This window comes from Leopardus geoffroyi, chromosome E2, assembly GCF_018350155.1.
Source record: "Leopardus geoffroyi isolate Oge1 chromosome E2, O.geoffroyi_Oge1_pat1.0, whole genome shotgun sequence".
NCBI lineage: Eukaryota > Metazoa > Chordata > Mammalia > Carnivora > Felidae > Leopardus > Leopardus geoffroyi.
The window spans coordinates 50,576,258-50,592,650 of NC_059335.1; the positions used below are offsets into that span (position 1 = coordinate 50,576,258).

Genomic DNA, 16,393 nt, shown 5'->3' on the forward strand with positions numbered 1-16,393 from the left:
ACCTGCATTGGAGGCTGCTGGTAAGAGGAAGCTGAAAGCAGGCTAAGTAGAAGGAGGGCATCCTATGTGATCGATTAGATGTGTGTATTTGGTTTCTTCTGTATTTGGTAGAGATTTAGAAATCTCTACTAAATACATTTATCCAGTGCTAAGTTGGAAGCAGAGGCAAAAATTAGGGAGGTTGTAAGTTATTAGACGAGTCCTGACTGTTTAGGGCCAGTTGCTACAGGGGTTAGTGTTTGGCTTTTTTGGGCTTGTTACTGTAGATAGTAGGTTGGCTTCTTGGGCTGGTTACTGTAGGTTATGGGTCACGGTTCTATTTTTGTATGTAATCTGGCCATTGCCCATTTGTATATCCAATTTCTCACTGGACAAGAGTCAGAGGTGCCTGAAGGACTGGATCCTGTGTCTTTCCAGGGTAGGGAGATGGGACTACTCCTGGAACCTTGAAACTAGGCCTGGACCATTTGTACAACTCAGACTGGGCTTATGGTTGACTCAGACAATATTGTCTAATTTTTCAGATAAGATCTTGGCTTGTATACAATATTTTTGATATATGTTAGCATAATTCCACACTTTCTTAAATTAGTTGATTTCTACTTTCAACTGAATGACAATTTCAATAATATAGATTGGAGTAAAACATTCTGTTCCAGGAAATATATTTCTTGAAGGGAAGGTCTTTCCTTAATCCTGATTCTGGCAATGGCATATTTGGAATAGGTCTTTCTGAAAAGACTCAGATTCTAATGTTTCCAAAGCTCCCTGTCACAGGTCCCACCTCTGCCTCTAGTTGTATGGGAATTTTTAAATATTTTAAGTATGTTTTCTATCTATCCTATCCTGTCCTCTCCAATGAATATTCGTCTGGGAAACATGATCCGTTAGCAGGCATGCAAGTAATTTTGGCAGGTTTTCCAAATAATAGAGAAGGCAGCTAAGCTGGATGCTACTGAAAATTAGCTCTATTTTTTTTGTCAAGTATATTTTAGATTACCAGTGTTTGTTTCAACAGTGTACTTGCTCAGAATAGGAGTTCTATGTTGTTGGGTAAATTATTTAACCATGGTGTACCTTTCTCTTCAAGTGTCCAATGGAGTTAATACTATCAAATAATATAGGGTATTTGTCAGGATCAAATGAGTTAATACATGTGAAGCACTGAGAACATAAGCAGCTAATAATATATACCTATTATCTTAGTACAGGTAGTATTACACAGAGATTAAGAAAATTGAATTACTTTTATTAAAAACTGAACAGCTTTTACTTACTTATGAGAATTATGCATTAAAGCCCTTTATAAAATAAAATTAAATTACTTTCGATCGAGCTGTATTAAAATACTTTCACTATAGCTTGCATCTTTATTTGTAACAGGCTCTTGAGTTTTTATATACACAGTTTGCCAGAGATCTAATTTATCATTGTCTTTTTAATGACAATTGTAAGTTTTTCTCTCGTGTGAAGAAGAAATGGTGATTTTTCTGAGATGTTGACCTGAAAGCTGTAGATGTGTGTGTGTGTGTGTGTGTGTGTGTGTGTGTGTGCGCGCGCGCATGCATATGAGTGTGTGAGAAAATGTCTCCATATAAATTAGGTTACTATGGACATTCTAACAATTCACTAAAACTGTCTTCTACATGTAATCAGTGTATAGAATTTTTTTTTTACAAAAACATTAAAAACTGGTTTCACATTTCTAACTGTATCAAGGCTAACGTGGAAATTCTAATATGACTGTGAAAAAGGTTGAACAAAAAGTAATATAATTTTGGAAAAACAGAGAGAAGTAAGAGAGATGTCCATTTCTTCCTCTAATAGAAAAAGACACTAATTAACCAAACATGCCCTATTCACCGTGCTGAATAGTACAAGCCTTCCCCCATAATGATTGAATTTTTAAATGTCATTAGTGACTGGAGTCTTAATGAGCGCCTGTGCCACTTTGACCTAGATGTGTTCCCCTCCCCTAACCGTCATAAAGAGATCAGGCTGTGCCGTGGGTCCTCACCTGGTTCCGGGGGTCAGGGCAGCTCCCCTCGGCTGCCTCTCCATCGCCAAGCTCGATGAGGGGTGAGGTGGGGGGTGGGAGCTGAGTCCCTGCATGCACTGCGGCAGCCCAAAGCCTGGGTGGAAGCTGAGTTGACCCCTGTCCCTCCCCCTAGCTCTCAGGGGGATGGCAGGACACAGGTCAGAGCTGTCTTGCTGGGATGGGAGTTAGACAGCTGAGTCCACCCCATGTGCGTGAGGTGGGGGGTACAAAAAGCAGCACTTGGGCCTGGAAGGCCTCAGTCTCCCAGGGCCTCCTGTCCAAAAAGTTGGGGAGGGCATGGAAGAAGTTCCATCCTGCTCCTGCAATTTAGAAACCTTCCTTCTCAGTGTCAAAAGACAGCCCGAGGGGAGCTGGGAGTTAGGGCTTCCACGCCAACGCAGAGCAAGTGCTGGACAGAAGGGGGGCGAGGGGCACACATGTGCCAGCAATGTGCAGGAAGCAGAGGAGAGTGGGCCGCAGCTCTGGAAGAGAAGTGGGGTGAGGTCAGGGCCCCAGGCCCAGTAGCTCATCTGCTCACAGCAGGAGGAAGGGGGCCTAGTCGTCCTCTCCCTGCTTGGCAGCTTCTGTGGAGGCAGTCCCCTGGAGACTTGCAGGGGTGGGTGTTCAAAGGCACCACACTTGAACACTATATATTTACATATGTAAATATGTACATGGTATATTTAATACAGGTGTTGTATGTAAATGTATGTATATGTTTATACTATTATATAATGCATAATATGTACATATTATGTAGCATATTTAGACATGTAACTACATGTGTGCTAATGCATATATAGCATGTAAATATATTATTTACACATATAAATGCACATATGTATACACTTATACATACATATATATAAACTATGTAATGTAGATGTATATTTCAAGTATGTATGAAGTATGTATGAATTCATATTTATTAATATGTATATATAATACATATATGCATAATACACATGATTATATATTTTTATTAAAAACACATTTGTATATATAATATGTATACATACAAAAATATATGGATACATAGTTATATAAGGATACCATACAGTGAGTATATGCCATCACTTAGAACTTGATGGCTAACTTAGCATTTATACAGCTTTTATACACATGTACGTGTATACATTTTAATAAATGTATATGTACATACATATGTATGTACATATATGTATTGCAACCATGTATTAATATATTTATGCATATTATACATACATAAATACACACTTGTACATATCCAACTATACAAATTTATACATATATGTGTATACTATAACACATGTATACTATTATGTGTATAATAATATATGTACATATATGTGGGAAATAAGTTCAAGAATTCCTTATACTTACATAAATGGGTTAAAGCTTAGGGCAGAAAGCCGCCACCATAGGGAGAAAGGACCCAGGGTTAGTGAGAGAGATATTATAATAGGATCACAAGTAACTTGTTATATCACCTGTTACATCCATCTGGTGCCAGTATACTTTGATCACAAACTCCACGTGCCCCCCAGACCCTTTGCTTCTTACACAAGTTAATCATTACTGTCTGATTGTTTTCTCCACTTTCACCATGGGTGTAAGATCTTGAGAGCTCAATAAATACTGAGAGGAAACCCCTGCTTGGGGCTCTTGTCTCCTCCCAGATATTAACCCCTCTTGTTTTCACTTCTGCATCTGCTCTCTTTTTTTTTTTTTTTAATATATGAAATTTATTGTCAAATTGGTTTCCATACAACACCCAGTGCTCATCCCAAAAGGTGCCCTCCTCAATACCCATCACCCACCCTCTCCTCCCTCCCACCCCCCATCAACCCTCAGTTTGTTCTCAGTTTTTAACAGTCTGTTATGCTTTGGCTCTCTCCCACTCTAACCTCTTTTTTTTTTTTTTTTTTTTCTTTTTTCCTCCCCCTCCCCCGTGGGTTCCTGTTAAGTTTCTCAGGCTCCACATAAGAGTGAAACCATTTGGTATCTGTCTTTCTCTGTACGGCTTATTTCACTTAGCATCACACTCTCCAGTTCCATCCACGTTGCTACAAAAGGCCATATTTCATTTTTTCTCATTGCCACGTAGTATTCCATTGTGTATATAAACCACAATTTCTTTATCCATTCATCAGTTGATGGACATTTAGGCTCTTTCCATAATTTGGCTATTGTTGAGAGTGCTGCTATGAACATTGGGGTACAAGTGCCCCTATGCATCAGTACTCCTGTATCCCTTGGATAAATTCCTAGCAGTGCTATTGCTGGGTCATAGGGTAGGTCTATTTTTAATTTTCTGAGGAACCTCCACACTGCTTTCCAGAGCGGCTGCACCAATTTGCATTCCCACCAACAGTGCAAGAGGGTTCCAGTTTCTCCACATCCTCTCCAGCATCTAGAGTCTCCTGATTTGTTCATTTTGGCCACTCTGACTGGCGTGAGGTGGTACCTGAGTGTGGTTTTGATTTGTATTTCCCTGATAAGGAGCGACGTTGAGCATCTTTTCATGTGCCTGTTGGCCATCCGGATGTCTTCTTTAGGGAAGTGTCTATTCATGTTTTCTGCCCATTTCTTCACGGGGTTATTTGTTTTTCGGGTGTGGAGTTTGGTGAGCTCTTTATAGATTTTGGATACTAACCCTTTGTCTGATATGTCATTTGCAAATATCTTTTCCCATTCCGTTGGTTGCCTTTTAGTTTTGTTGGTTGTTTCCTTTGCTGTGCAGAAGCTTTTTATCTTCATAAGGTCCCAGTAATTCACGTTTGCTTTTAATTCCCTTGCCTTTGGGGATGTGTCGAGTAAGAGATTGCTACGGCTGAGGTCAGAGAGGTCTTTTCCTGCTTTCTCCTCTAAGGTTTTGATGGTTTCCTGTCTCACATTCAGGTCCTTTATCCATTTTGAGTTTATTTTTGTGAATGGTGTGAGAAAGTGGTCTAGTTTCAACCTTCTGCATGTTGCTGTCCAGTTCTCCCAGCACCATTTGTTAAAGAGGCTGTCTTTTTTCCATTGGATGTTCTTTCCTGCTTTGTCGAAGATGAGTTGGCCATACGTTTGTGGGTCTAGTTCTGGGGTTTCTATTCTATTCCATTGGTCTATGTGTCTGTTTTTGTGCCATGCGTCTGCTCTCTTGATGGACAAGAGAGAACTCCAGATTCATGGTCTGCGACACATATGTATGTCCCTAGTGAAGGAACCAGGATGGTAATGATGTGATATCGTATTTTATTTAAAAATAATACTATTATGTTTTGAACTGAAATAGTATATTATTTCAGATTTGAAATAGTATACTATTTCAGATTATTTCAGTATATAATAAATAGTATATTATTTCAGTATATTATTTCATTTCTGACATATATTTATGCACTCTGAACAATGTTCATATGCACTCTGAGAAGCTGTAAATTAGAGCTAATAATCATGAGAATTTGAGGAAACCGGGAGTGCTAGATGAGAGATTAGTCCAGAGAAGACGAGTTCACCCAGTTTCTTTTACTATAGTCTAGGATAGGGTTTCTCAACCACTGCACTATTGACATTTGGGACTGGATAATTCTTTGTCGTGAGGGCTGCCTGTACACCATAGGATGTTTAAGCAGCATCCCTGGTCTCAACCCACTAGATTCTAGAATATGCCCAAGTTGTGATGCTCAAAGTGTCTCCAGATGTTGCTGAATTCCCCTGGGGCGTCTAACTCACCTCCTGTTGTGGTTCTCAGCTGTGTCCAGGGCCTGCATTTTGCTGCAATTACTGGTACAGTCAGAGAAAACTTGTTTTCTGGAATTAAATTCACAGGAGACTCATACTTAATCTGGAATTCCATTTTATTAGTGTCTTGAGGGAAATATTCCTTTTACTCCAGACTCCTTACTGCTGTCTGAGTCCTTGCTCCTGTGGTTCAAGACTATTAAAGATCAATAGTTTTGTTGTTTGTTTGTTTATTACTTTATGGTTTTTTGGTAATAAGTTGCTTGGCACATCTGGAATTGAAGTGTACAACTTCTTGAGAGAGATGTTATTTATGTCGTTATGGTATCTGGTGAAATTCCTATACTCCCAACCTAAAGAAATAATAGTTGTAGTTATAGTGTTCTTACCCACTGGATTCTAGACCCCATCTCACTTTTTTAAATACCATGGTTCCGCTACAGTGAGGCAAGCAAATTAACCAAAGTCTGTATTTCAATTACCTCATTTGTAAAATAACAGTAATATTGGTATCTTAAAGAAGAGTAGTAAAGATTAATAACTATGTGTAAAATGGGTAAGTTCTTAGTACAGCGTGCTCACTGAACATGTGTTGGTTATTATTCGTTTTTTTTTAATTTTTTAACATTTTTTTACTATTGAGAGACAGAGAGACACAGAGCATGAGCAGGGGAGGGGTAGAGAGAGGGGGAGACATAGAATCTGAAGTAGGCTTCAGGCTCTGTCGGCACAGAGCCCGACGTGGGACTCCAACTCACAGACTGTGAGATCATGACAGGAGCCAAAGTCGGACAGTGAACCGACTGAGCCACCCAGGCGCCCCTGTTATTATTAGTTTTTTAAAAAATGTTTATTTATTTATTTTGAGAGAGGGAGAGAAAGCAAGCACATGATCAGGAGAGGACAGGGGGAGAGAGAGAGAGAATCCCAAGCAGGCTTTGTGCTGTCAGTGCAGAGCCTGATGTAGGGCTCCATCTGACAAACTGAGAGATCCATGACCTAAGCTGAAATCAAGAGTCGGATGCTTCACCGACCGAGCCACCCAGGTACCCCTTATTATTAGTTGTATATAAGAATAACTTTAGGATATTTTATTGCCAGATAAACATACCATAGATCATGGGGATATGTGTATGCTCGTTGCAAAACATAATAACACCATGTAATCACCACTCAGGCCAACAACTGGAAGTTTACCAAACACCAGAAGCCTCCCTGATCCATTTTCCATACCCCATATTCTTTCCCCCATAAATGAAATAAACGCACCTTCTCTTATTTTAATCCCATTTTAGGCTAAAAATAGAACAGTATTGATTCTCAGTTTATAATGGCAAAAACAAATGAGCGGTAAATATATGCCCTCAAGAGTGATTGCACTGGAGAGACGTTTTACATCTGAAACATCGATTTGAATCTGCATAATTGATTGAAAATTGCAGTTAAACACGCTTTTTTGGGTCACACGTACACCTGAATACTGATAATGATTCAAAAGTGACTGTCCTTCTGGTAAACACACACCCACACGTGTACCCCCTGTAGAGATAACACACTCATTTGTACGCGCAGATGCACACGTTGTCTTTTGCACAGTGTACGAAAGCCGTTTGGTAGTTACTCCTGGTTGGGCACAATCAGAACTTCCTTCATCACTCTGTGGATTGTGTGTCTCTTTATGTCTACACTCCTTAATACTTGAATTACCACCAGATCGACAGTGTCAGTACTTAAGCCAATCAATAGACATGCAGGAACTGTGGGCCAGTTATCAAGTCTGTCTTAAGAGTCAGCTAAAGAATTTCAGGTGTGCAGGAAGAAAAAGTGTGCTTTAAATGAAAATGAGACGGTCTTAAAAAGTAAAATGCCATCTCAGGCAAATTCTTCTGAAAGGCATGCCAATGTTAAGTTGGCAAATTTTTACTTATCTCTTATACTTGAGACATTTGGCTTTAAAGAAAAACACATTTCAAATAGGACTGCAGAAAAATATTGTAGTTTGAATGCTTTAGCAATGAAACTACCAACGACTGTTTTTTTTTTAAACTGTTCAGGCAGAATAAGCTTTGTAAAATTTCAGATGAATTTAGATAATCCCTAGCTTAATTTAATTTAAATTAAATTATTGGTAAATAATTAGGACAATAACCCTGCCTGATTTTTAATTACCAGTTGTGTTAAATCCTAAATATGAGACAAATATTTTTTTCTGATTAAAGTAAAAACTGACAACAACTTAATAATTGTATAAAATAAAAGACAAATATGTAAAGGTTGCATGGAATGAAGAATTACCTGAATAAAATAAAACATATATTACAACATGGTCTCCATGAGATTATTCTTTTTTTTTTTCATATATAATTTATTGTCAGATTGGTTTGCATACAACACCCAGTGCTCATCCCAACAGGTGCCCTCCTCAATGCCCATCACCCACTTTCCCCTCTCCCCCACCCCCCATGAGCCCTCAGTTTCCATGAGATTATTCTTATACTTTCCCTCTCTCTTCATGCCTTAGTTTTAATTTTATATGTGATACACATTAACAAGATAGATGATAGGTATATACTTTGTATATATCCGTATGTGCATGTGTATTGATATATACATGCATGTATGTATACACACATACACATCGCCTTCCTCTGGAAGTAACCATTGTCCTGAATTTTATGTTTTTCATTTCTTTGTTTTTTTCAAATTATGTATATTCTTAAACAACGTATTACTTAGCTTTGCTTAGTTTTAAGGTTCTCAAAACTATCAGACCTGTTTTGTTTCTAAGATCCAACCATTATCTTCGGTGTGCATTGATGTAGTTCCTTTGTACTGCTATATGTGTTTCCATTGTGAAGAGTACTGTGATTTATTGATCTGTTCTGTGGTCATTGGATGTTTGGGTTGTCAACGATTTTTTCCTATTATGAGCAATGTTGCCGGAAATTGCACATCTCCTGGTGTACAAATGCAAGAGTTTCTCTAGGTCAGTGATTCGCAACTTTTCTCTTTTCAATGGACAGAGAAGATGCTGGTATTTGTATTACATCATTGGGTAGGAAGGCAAACTCCTTGAGACCAGTGTTTCGTCATGGGGACGTTCTCCCCAGGAGGACATCCATGTCAATGGAATTGGAGGAACATCGGGGTACAGAAAAGTTCAAATGCAAGAGCTAGTGACAAATTATGTTTTTAAAATAGGTGCTCAGATTTACACTCCCACCTGTTGGAACTTCTCTTGGCCCACATTCTCTGGATGATCTGGTAGTGTCAGAATTCTAAAATCTTGTGAATATACTATCTGTAAAATAGCATCTCATTGTAGTCTTGATTTACACTTCTTTTTACTGATGAGTTTGAACATCGGTTTATATACATTCTGTTATGTGAACTCTCTGGTCTTGCCTTGTGCCACTTTCTAAGGGTTTTTTCGAACCAATTTAAAGGTAGTTTTTGTCTTTATTTTATTTTGTTTTCCTTAATTTTGAATACTAATCACATGCTGTTTTGCATGTACTTTCCACATGTGATTTTTTTTTACGCATCTTTTAGCAACCATGATTTCTTGATTTTTTTTTTTTTTTCAACGTTTATTTATTTTTGGGACAGAGAGAGACAGAGCATGAACGGGGAGGGGCAGAGAGAGAGGGAGACACAGAATCGGAAACACGCTCCAGGCTCTGAGCCATCAGCCCAGAGCCCGACGCGGGGCTCGAACTCACGGACCGCGAGATCGTGACCTGGCTGAAGTCGGACGCTTAACCGACTGCGCCACCCAGGCGCCCCGATTTCTTGATTTTAATATAGTTTTATTTATAAATCTTTCCTTACATACATTTACTTGTAAATTTGTATACTGATTAGGTATTTTTGTTTCTTGCTTAGGTAAATCTTTTCTATCTCAAGATATTATATTATTTTATAATTTCTACAAAATTTTTCTTCATATTCTCTTGTCTTTAAGTTTTTTTTTCTTTTCTTATTGAACTTATTGGCCCTCCAGGAGAAAATTGCATATAAGCAGTCGGCATATCGTTAGAGATCCTACTATTTTTTGTTTTGTTTGTTTGTTTGTTTGACCCATGGAATCCAAGAAAGTTGTCAGCACTGTACTAACCTGAATGTGGATTTTCCCTTTTGGCAGATGATTGTGATGAGCCTCTGGTGTCTGCCTTGTCTCCATCATCGTTCAGCAGTTCATCTGAACTTTCTAGCAGTCACGGTCCTGGATTTGCAAGGCTAAATCGAAGAGATGGTAAGTCTGCTTTTCACCTTTTGATTGGTTCGTGTTGAATCTCCCTAATTTTCCATTCTCTTTTAATGAAATCATTGTAAGTGACCTATTGTAAAAGGAAGTACATGTCTCCATAAGCAAATGGCTGAAACTCACAAGTATATGACGTATAGGACTGGTTCTGGGATGGCAAAGGGTCACATCCTATTTTAAAGCCCGTGTCATCATTTCAGCACCCAAAGAACTGAAATCCTTCAGTATGGTGAGCTTTTATATTTATCTTATGACGTAAACGTTTCTAAAACAAGATCTAATCATTATGTATATAGTAGCCATGAAAAATCTAATTGACCCCCTATTTCAAGTTAAACAGGAAGCTTGTGAGAAGATGTAATTTTCAAAGACGCTAGTTATTTAAAAATAAGGAGCCCTCAGTTTGCGCAATTCTCAGTGTAGATGGCATGATTCTGTCTCCTGTGGAGGAATGGGAACTTAATAAGTTTCATGCTCCTCTAGGAATATGCAGTTCATATTGTTGACAGTCTCATAGGTAGGTTGTGTTTGATCGCTTGAATATGTTTAAGGGAAAGCGCAGATAATTAAAAGGCAACTTGCCGTTGAACTAAGAGAGAATTTCAAAACTCTGTGCACTTAGAGACAACATCATCATGGCCCCTTTCCATAATACGTGAAGGCAAAAGCCATCTGCACTCACATTCTATAGAAAGAGGCTTGGCAGTTCTAACACAGAAAACGTTTTTAGCAACCATGGTAAAAATAGACACCGACATCATATATTATTGAAACCGTGATTTGCTCATTTATTATCCCCTTCTTGCATGCCATATGTCAGCCACTTCTTTTCATTTTTCTCCTTGATGTTATCCTCGGTGCTGTTGTAGTGTTTCAGCACGATGCACATTGGATGTAACACATAGATCAAATTGTGTGTGTGTATGTGTGTGTGTGTGTGTGTGTGTGTGTGTGTGTTTTGCCATCTGGTACACATGATAAATATCTAACACCTTAGCATGACTTAATAAATTTAAGTTTATTTTAAAATGTCATCTCATATTATTTGCGACAGTCACCTATGGGTGTATCTGAGTGTGAAAGCATCAATGGAGAGTAAGAACGGAGATCCTTGATCAAATAGGGAGTTTGTGGGGCCTTGGATATATTTGTGTAGATACTGCTTGTCCGTTCCTTTTATTTGCCTTAGAGTGAGGGTTATTGGACTCTCTCTCCTTATTTGCAATTCTGAATTCTTTCCTGACCACAGGCAAGTGAGCTCTCCTAGCCCCTCTGCAGACCAGTCCAACTCTTGAACCTGTGCTTCTCCAAGCAGGAATGCTGACACCACAGCACTGATCTTGCAGTGAGGTCTCTCTCTTATACTCCTTTCCAAAGTAAGGCAGGGTATAACATTTACCACTGCTCTATTTGAGAAATAGGAGCTTTCCTAGGATTTGGCCCATGGAAGGATACAAAATTTAATTTAACTATTTATCTTTATTTCATTTGCTGATATTCAATAAATCACACAAAATGTATATAAGTTATGAATCGGATCAAATCGTATTTCTCATTAATTTATAGACTCGTCAGAAGTCTCCACCAGTGAGACTCATTTTCATTCTTAATTCGTTTCTCTGGCTCTTGGTGAACCACAGTATCAAACTTCATGAATCTCATTTGCATGTTAATGAAATGGAGAAACAAAACAGGATCATTTTAATTATCTTTTGCTGGTTGTCAACCTACTTGATTACATTTTTTTCTTTTTTATTTAGTTTTTCTTTTTTCTTCCCTCTTAATTACATCAAGTGTTCACAAAGGAATGTCAGCTCTTGAGTGATTTATTAAAGGCTATATATTATTTCTACTATCAACATTCCTTGTAGTATATTTAGATCAGGCTGTGGAAGGGTGTTTAACCAAGTCAGCAGGTCACACGTAAATAAACTGAATCAACAAATAAAGGCCTAGGTCTCCCAGAAACACGGATAGAGTGACCTCTTTCCTGTGGAATCTAGAAAATTGAGAGCCAAAGAACAAACAAGCAAGAAACAAAGAATCAAGCTTATCCAGCGGCTGTTCTCCATCCATGAGATAAATGCCATGGGTAACTGTGAAAATAACTAGACCCCGAGGTGGGAGAAGAAGACCAGAAAAAGATACTGTTGAACACAATGAGTCTCTCAGGAGGGACGAAGAAAAATGAACATTTTTGGAGGTATATTAAGTTAATTTTGCCACTTGAGTGCTGTTGTGGGTTGAGTTGTGTCCTCCAAAAGGATACATTCAAATTCTAACCCTGATACCTATGAATGTGACTTTATTTGGATCTAGAGTCTCTGCAGTGTGATCAAGTTGAGGTCATACCGGTTTAGGTTATTGTGGATTAGGGTGAGCTCCAGATCAGGCCTTGTAAAGAGAATGAGATTTGGAGACACACAGAGACAGAAGAGACAGAGAGAGAGAAGAAGGCCATGTGGAAATGGAACATGTAGAAATGGAAGCAAAAGTTGGAATGATTGGGTTTCAAACTAAGAAATATCTGTATCGCCAGCAACTTCTAGAAGCTAGGAGGAGGCAGGGAAGGAGTCTTTTCTAAAGCTTACAAGGGGAGGAGCATGGCCCCGCCAACACCTTGATTTTGGATGTCCAGCCTCCCAAACTGTGAGAGAATAAGTTCTGTTGTTTTAAGCTGCCCAGTTAGTGATATTTAGTTAAAGCAGTGCTGGGAAGCTGGTAAGAGTGCCCCTGAGGAAAGGACTTCTCCATACTTGTTCGTACTGGGAGGATGCCTCCAAGTTTGAATCTGAAAGATCTCATAGCTCAGAGGAATAATCCAGATGTAAGGGTAAACAACACAGATGAACAAAAACCCATCCCTGCTAATACTGGCTACGTACTAGAATGAAATCTCTCTCTGCCTTTATATGCCGCCATATTGCTGCAGCTTCCATGTAGTTTGAATGATGATTGGCAGCTAAAGTTAACTAGTGTCCATGTCAAGTTCAGACAGGCTCTAGCGTGCCATTTGATAGTCCAAGTGTGTTCTTACAACAGAATATAATGAGGCCACAGATGCAGAACTGTCCCTCAGGCTGCAGTGTAATCCAAATGAAAGTTTTAGTTTTGATGTACTCGAGAAACCTAGGAAATGGGTTACTGCCAACTGATATACTTATGTACACATGTAAAATCATAAAGCAGTAAATAAAACTATCATACTTACGTGTATTTATAGGTATGAGTGTAGATATACATATGTCCCTGTGTTTATTTATATAGCAGATTGCTCCCATAACTGAAAAATTCTGCAAGTTTTCTGTCATCTATTCTGTAAGGTCGGAATATATCCTATTTTCCTAAGAGTTGAATGTTTATCTCTGTTTTCCCATTGTCTATTTATCTTTCTTTCTTCCTTTCTTTAAAATTTTTAAATGTTTATTTTGTGTGTGTGTGAGAGACAGTATGAGTGGGGGAGAGGCAGAGAGAGTGGGAGACCCAGAATCTGAAGCAGGCTCCAGGCTCGGAGCTGCCGGCACAGAGCACGACATGGGGCTCAAACCCAGGAACTGAGATCATGACCTGAGCTGAAGTCAGAGGCTTAACCGACTGAGCCACCCAGGGATCCCTCCATTGTCTGTTTTTCTTCACTGCAGCTAAACCCTTCCACTCTAAATGCCTGCCGAGCAATGTTTTCCCCATGCCCATAGAATTTGCTGTTAACATCAAGCATCTATCTGTAGAGAAATTAGCATATTTGGCTAATTGACAGAGAGAACTCCCATTTTCGGATGTACTCCTAATGAGAATAATTATGACATTCTATGCAGAATTATTTGGTGGTTCTTACTGCCCTAAATCATTGTGCTTCTTCACATACAACTATGATGCCTAAATTAAAACCCAAAAGATAAATCCCCAAGGTATGCATGCTACATGTCAGTGCTTAAGAGGACAGATGAGGTGAATGTTTCCTGCTGTTAAACATAGCGCAGAAAATCTTTTGTAATTATCACATTTTAAAACGATAGCATTAATGTACTTAATAACCAATACTTTCTTCATGAGGAAAAGAATAAGAGATGGGTTTTGCACAGCACAAAAAAAAAAAAAAAAAAAAAACTCAAGCCTAAAAAAAGGGAAGCCTCATTGGTACAGTGAGTGTGGGTCAGGAATGTGCATAGAGGTCCCTAGGACCAGAGATGGTGTGGGCAAGCTTCCTGACTGAGAAGAATATGGATTTGGTGCATATGGGGATGGCCTTTTATTGTAGTTTGTTCGAGAAGAAAAGATATTACCAGCTTGCTTGCTTCTATATCACCTGCTTTCCCATTACCCCAGAATCTTAGGTGCCCGAGTAAGCCCTTGGTCCCTGAACAATTATCTGAATTGCAAGGGGCATGTACGTCCACGTTGATTCAGGCAGTGAATACATGCCTTCTTACCAGCTCTGCCCAATTCTTCTGTCTCATGCCTTAATTTATCTCCAGGACTAGGAGATGTACAGTTCTTAACACTGAGATGAGAGCACTGAAACCCAACTAGATCCCTGAAGAGTCAGATCCCTGAGAATTACCCCTGTAGTCACAGAACACGAGCTTCCCCAGCACGCTTGAACCTCAGCTAACCTACTCACCTACTCACTCAAGTGGATCATAAAAATTCAGGTGAAAAGCAGACACTTCTGTATTAGACATCTCTGAGACCAATTCACCATTCTTGGGTTTAAGTGACTACTACTTCTTACTTAAGGACGGGAAAAGTATTTAACCACTGTGCTTTAATTTCCTAATTTTCTACTGGAAGAATAGGGATAGTACTGAAATGGTTTTGGCTTTATTGATAGCATTGAAATGGTATTGGCTCTATTGAAAATGATCTTGGCTCTGGTATGGCGATAAGAAAAGCACAGTCCCAAGAGAACGTTAAACTGTTCAGAGTGTGCACTGCCAGTTAACCACATTTTAGCAGACCTCATGGGACCAAATATATAAATTACAAGGATAATCTCGGGGAATTCGGGCTTCCATATAACTCTGGTAGTAAGTGTTGGTTTTTTTTCCCGATTAATTATAAAGCAAAACAAAAACTATGTTTTATATGTTCAGTATTAGCTTGAAGTACGTTCTTCTATATCGTAGTCCAGGTTTGTGAACTAGGGCGATCTGATGCCTTTATGTAAAATATTTTATTTTTTTAGCAATTGGAAATTGGTTTATGAAGTTACACAGGAACTTCCAAGGAGATTAACATTTTGGAAAAGGTTTGGAAAATGAAGGTCTAGATCAATTTTATGGTCCGTGGTGTGTGATTCATGCTTATAGATTATATTTTGTGTGCTGGCCTTGAGAAGGTAGAAAAAAAATGAGTAAAGATTTACATCTTATTTCTCCATATACCTATATCCTGTGTTCATTAAAGCAGGGGAGAATTTGCTATCATTTCTGTGATTAATATAGAATCACTTCTACTCTTCTATAGATTCACTTGACTTAACACCAGAGGTGCTTGTCTGCTTGGTCGCTTGGCCCTCTCTTTACTTTGGATATTGCCCTCCTTTCTGGGCCCCCTTCCTTCTCAAGTCTCTTGCCAAAGTCTTGGTCATCCCTCTAACTTACATTTATTGTCTTTGTCTGCCCTGTAGCGCACTTTTTTCAGCTCTAAATCAACCTGATAATGTAACCTGAGTGAATGTGCCAAGTAGCCAACCCTAAGCAATTTACAGTGATAGAAAATCTGGTTTTAGAAACATGAAAACTAGATCGTCATCCTAAATTGCAGTTGCCTTAAGGAAATGAAATTACCTCTTCTTTTCTCCTTTCCTATAAAAGTATGGGGTTGAATTTGAGGATCTCTAAATTCTATGACAATTCTATGACACTCTTTTCATTTCTAATACTCTATAGGCAATACCTTTTCTTTCTAACTCACTCTGGTAATGGAGAGAGTGAGTAGTGACATTGATGGCCCTTCAAGAAGAAGGTAAGTAGAGTCCCTGAAGGCAGATTGTTCTTCTAATTCCGCTCAAACTAGGAGACATAGAATGTTCCTGGCTTAGGAAATGTCTTAAGCTGCCATAGGATCTAGGAATTCAAGTCATAAATGTGATCCTACTGAAATTGATACCATGGCTCAAATTTGGTCAATTAAAATACATTCATGAGATTTACAATTATCATTAATATTTAACATATTTCTTTGTGTATATCTAACATTTTTCACAGGGCTGAGTAGGGAAATTTCACATATAGGTACGGAGAAAAACGTGAGCTAAGTAATCAGGTGGTGTGTTAGGTTGGATTCTCTCACAAGCACACTCTGGGTGATGACTGAGGTGCCAGTGGTTTGTTAGGGGGTAGCTCCCAGGAGAAAACAGTGAGGGAGTGGAGGAAGCA

General features: G+C 38.8%; 1 protein-coding gene across 3 annotated transcripts in view; it reads left to right on the forward strand.

Annotated features, from left to right (window-relative positions):
• CNTNAP4 (contactin associated protein family member 4) overlaps positions 1–16,393 on the forward strand; it is a 255,955-nt gene that overhangs the window by 29,123 nt on the left and 210,439 nt on the right. For all 3 annotated transcript variants that reach the window (XM_045443602.1, XM_045443603.1, XM_045443605.1), the window contains exon 2: positions 9,891–10,001. In XM_045443602.1, coding sequence (XP_045299558.1) covers positions 9,891–10,001 — 111 coding nt within the window. The remainder of the gene's footprint in view (positions 1–9,890; positions 10,002–16,393) is intronic.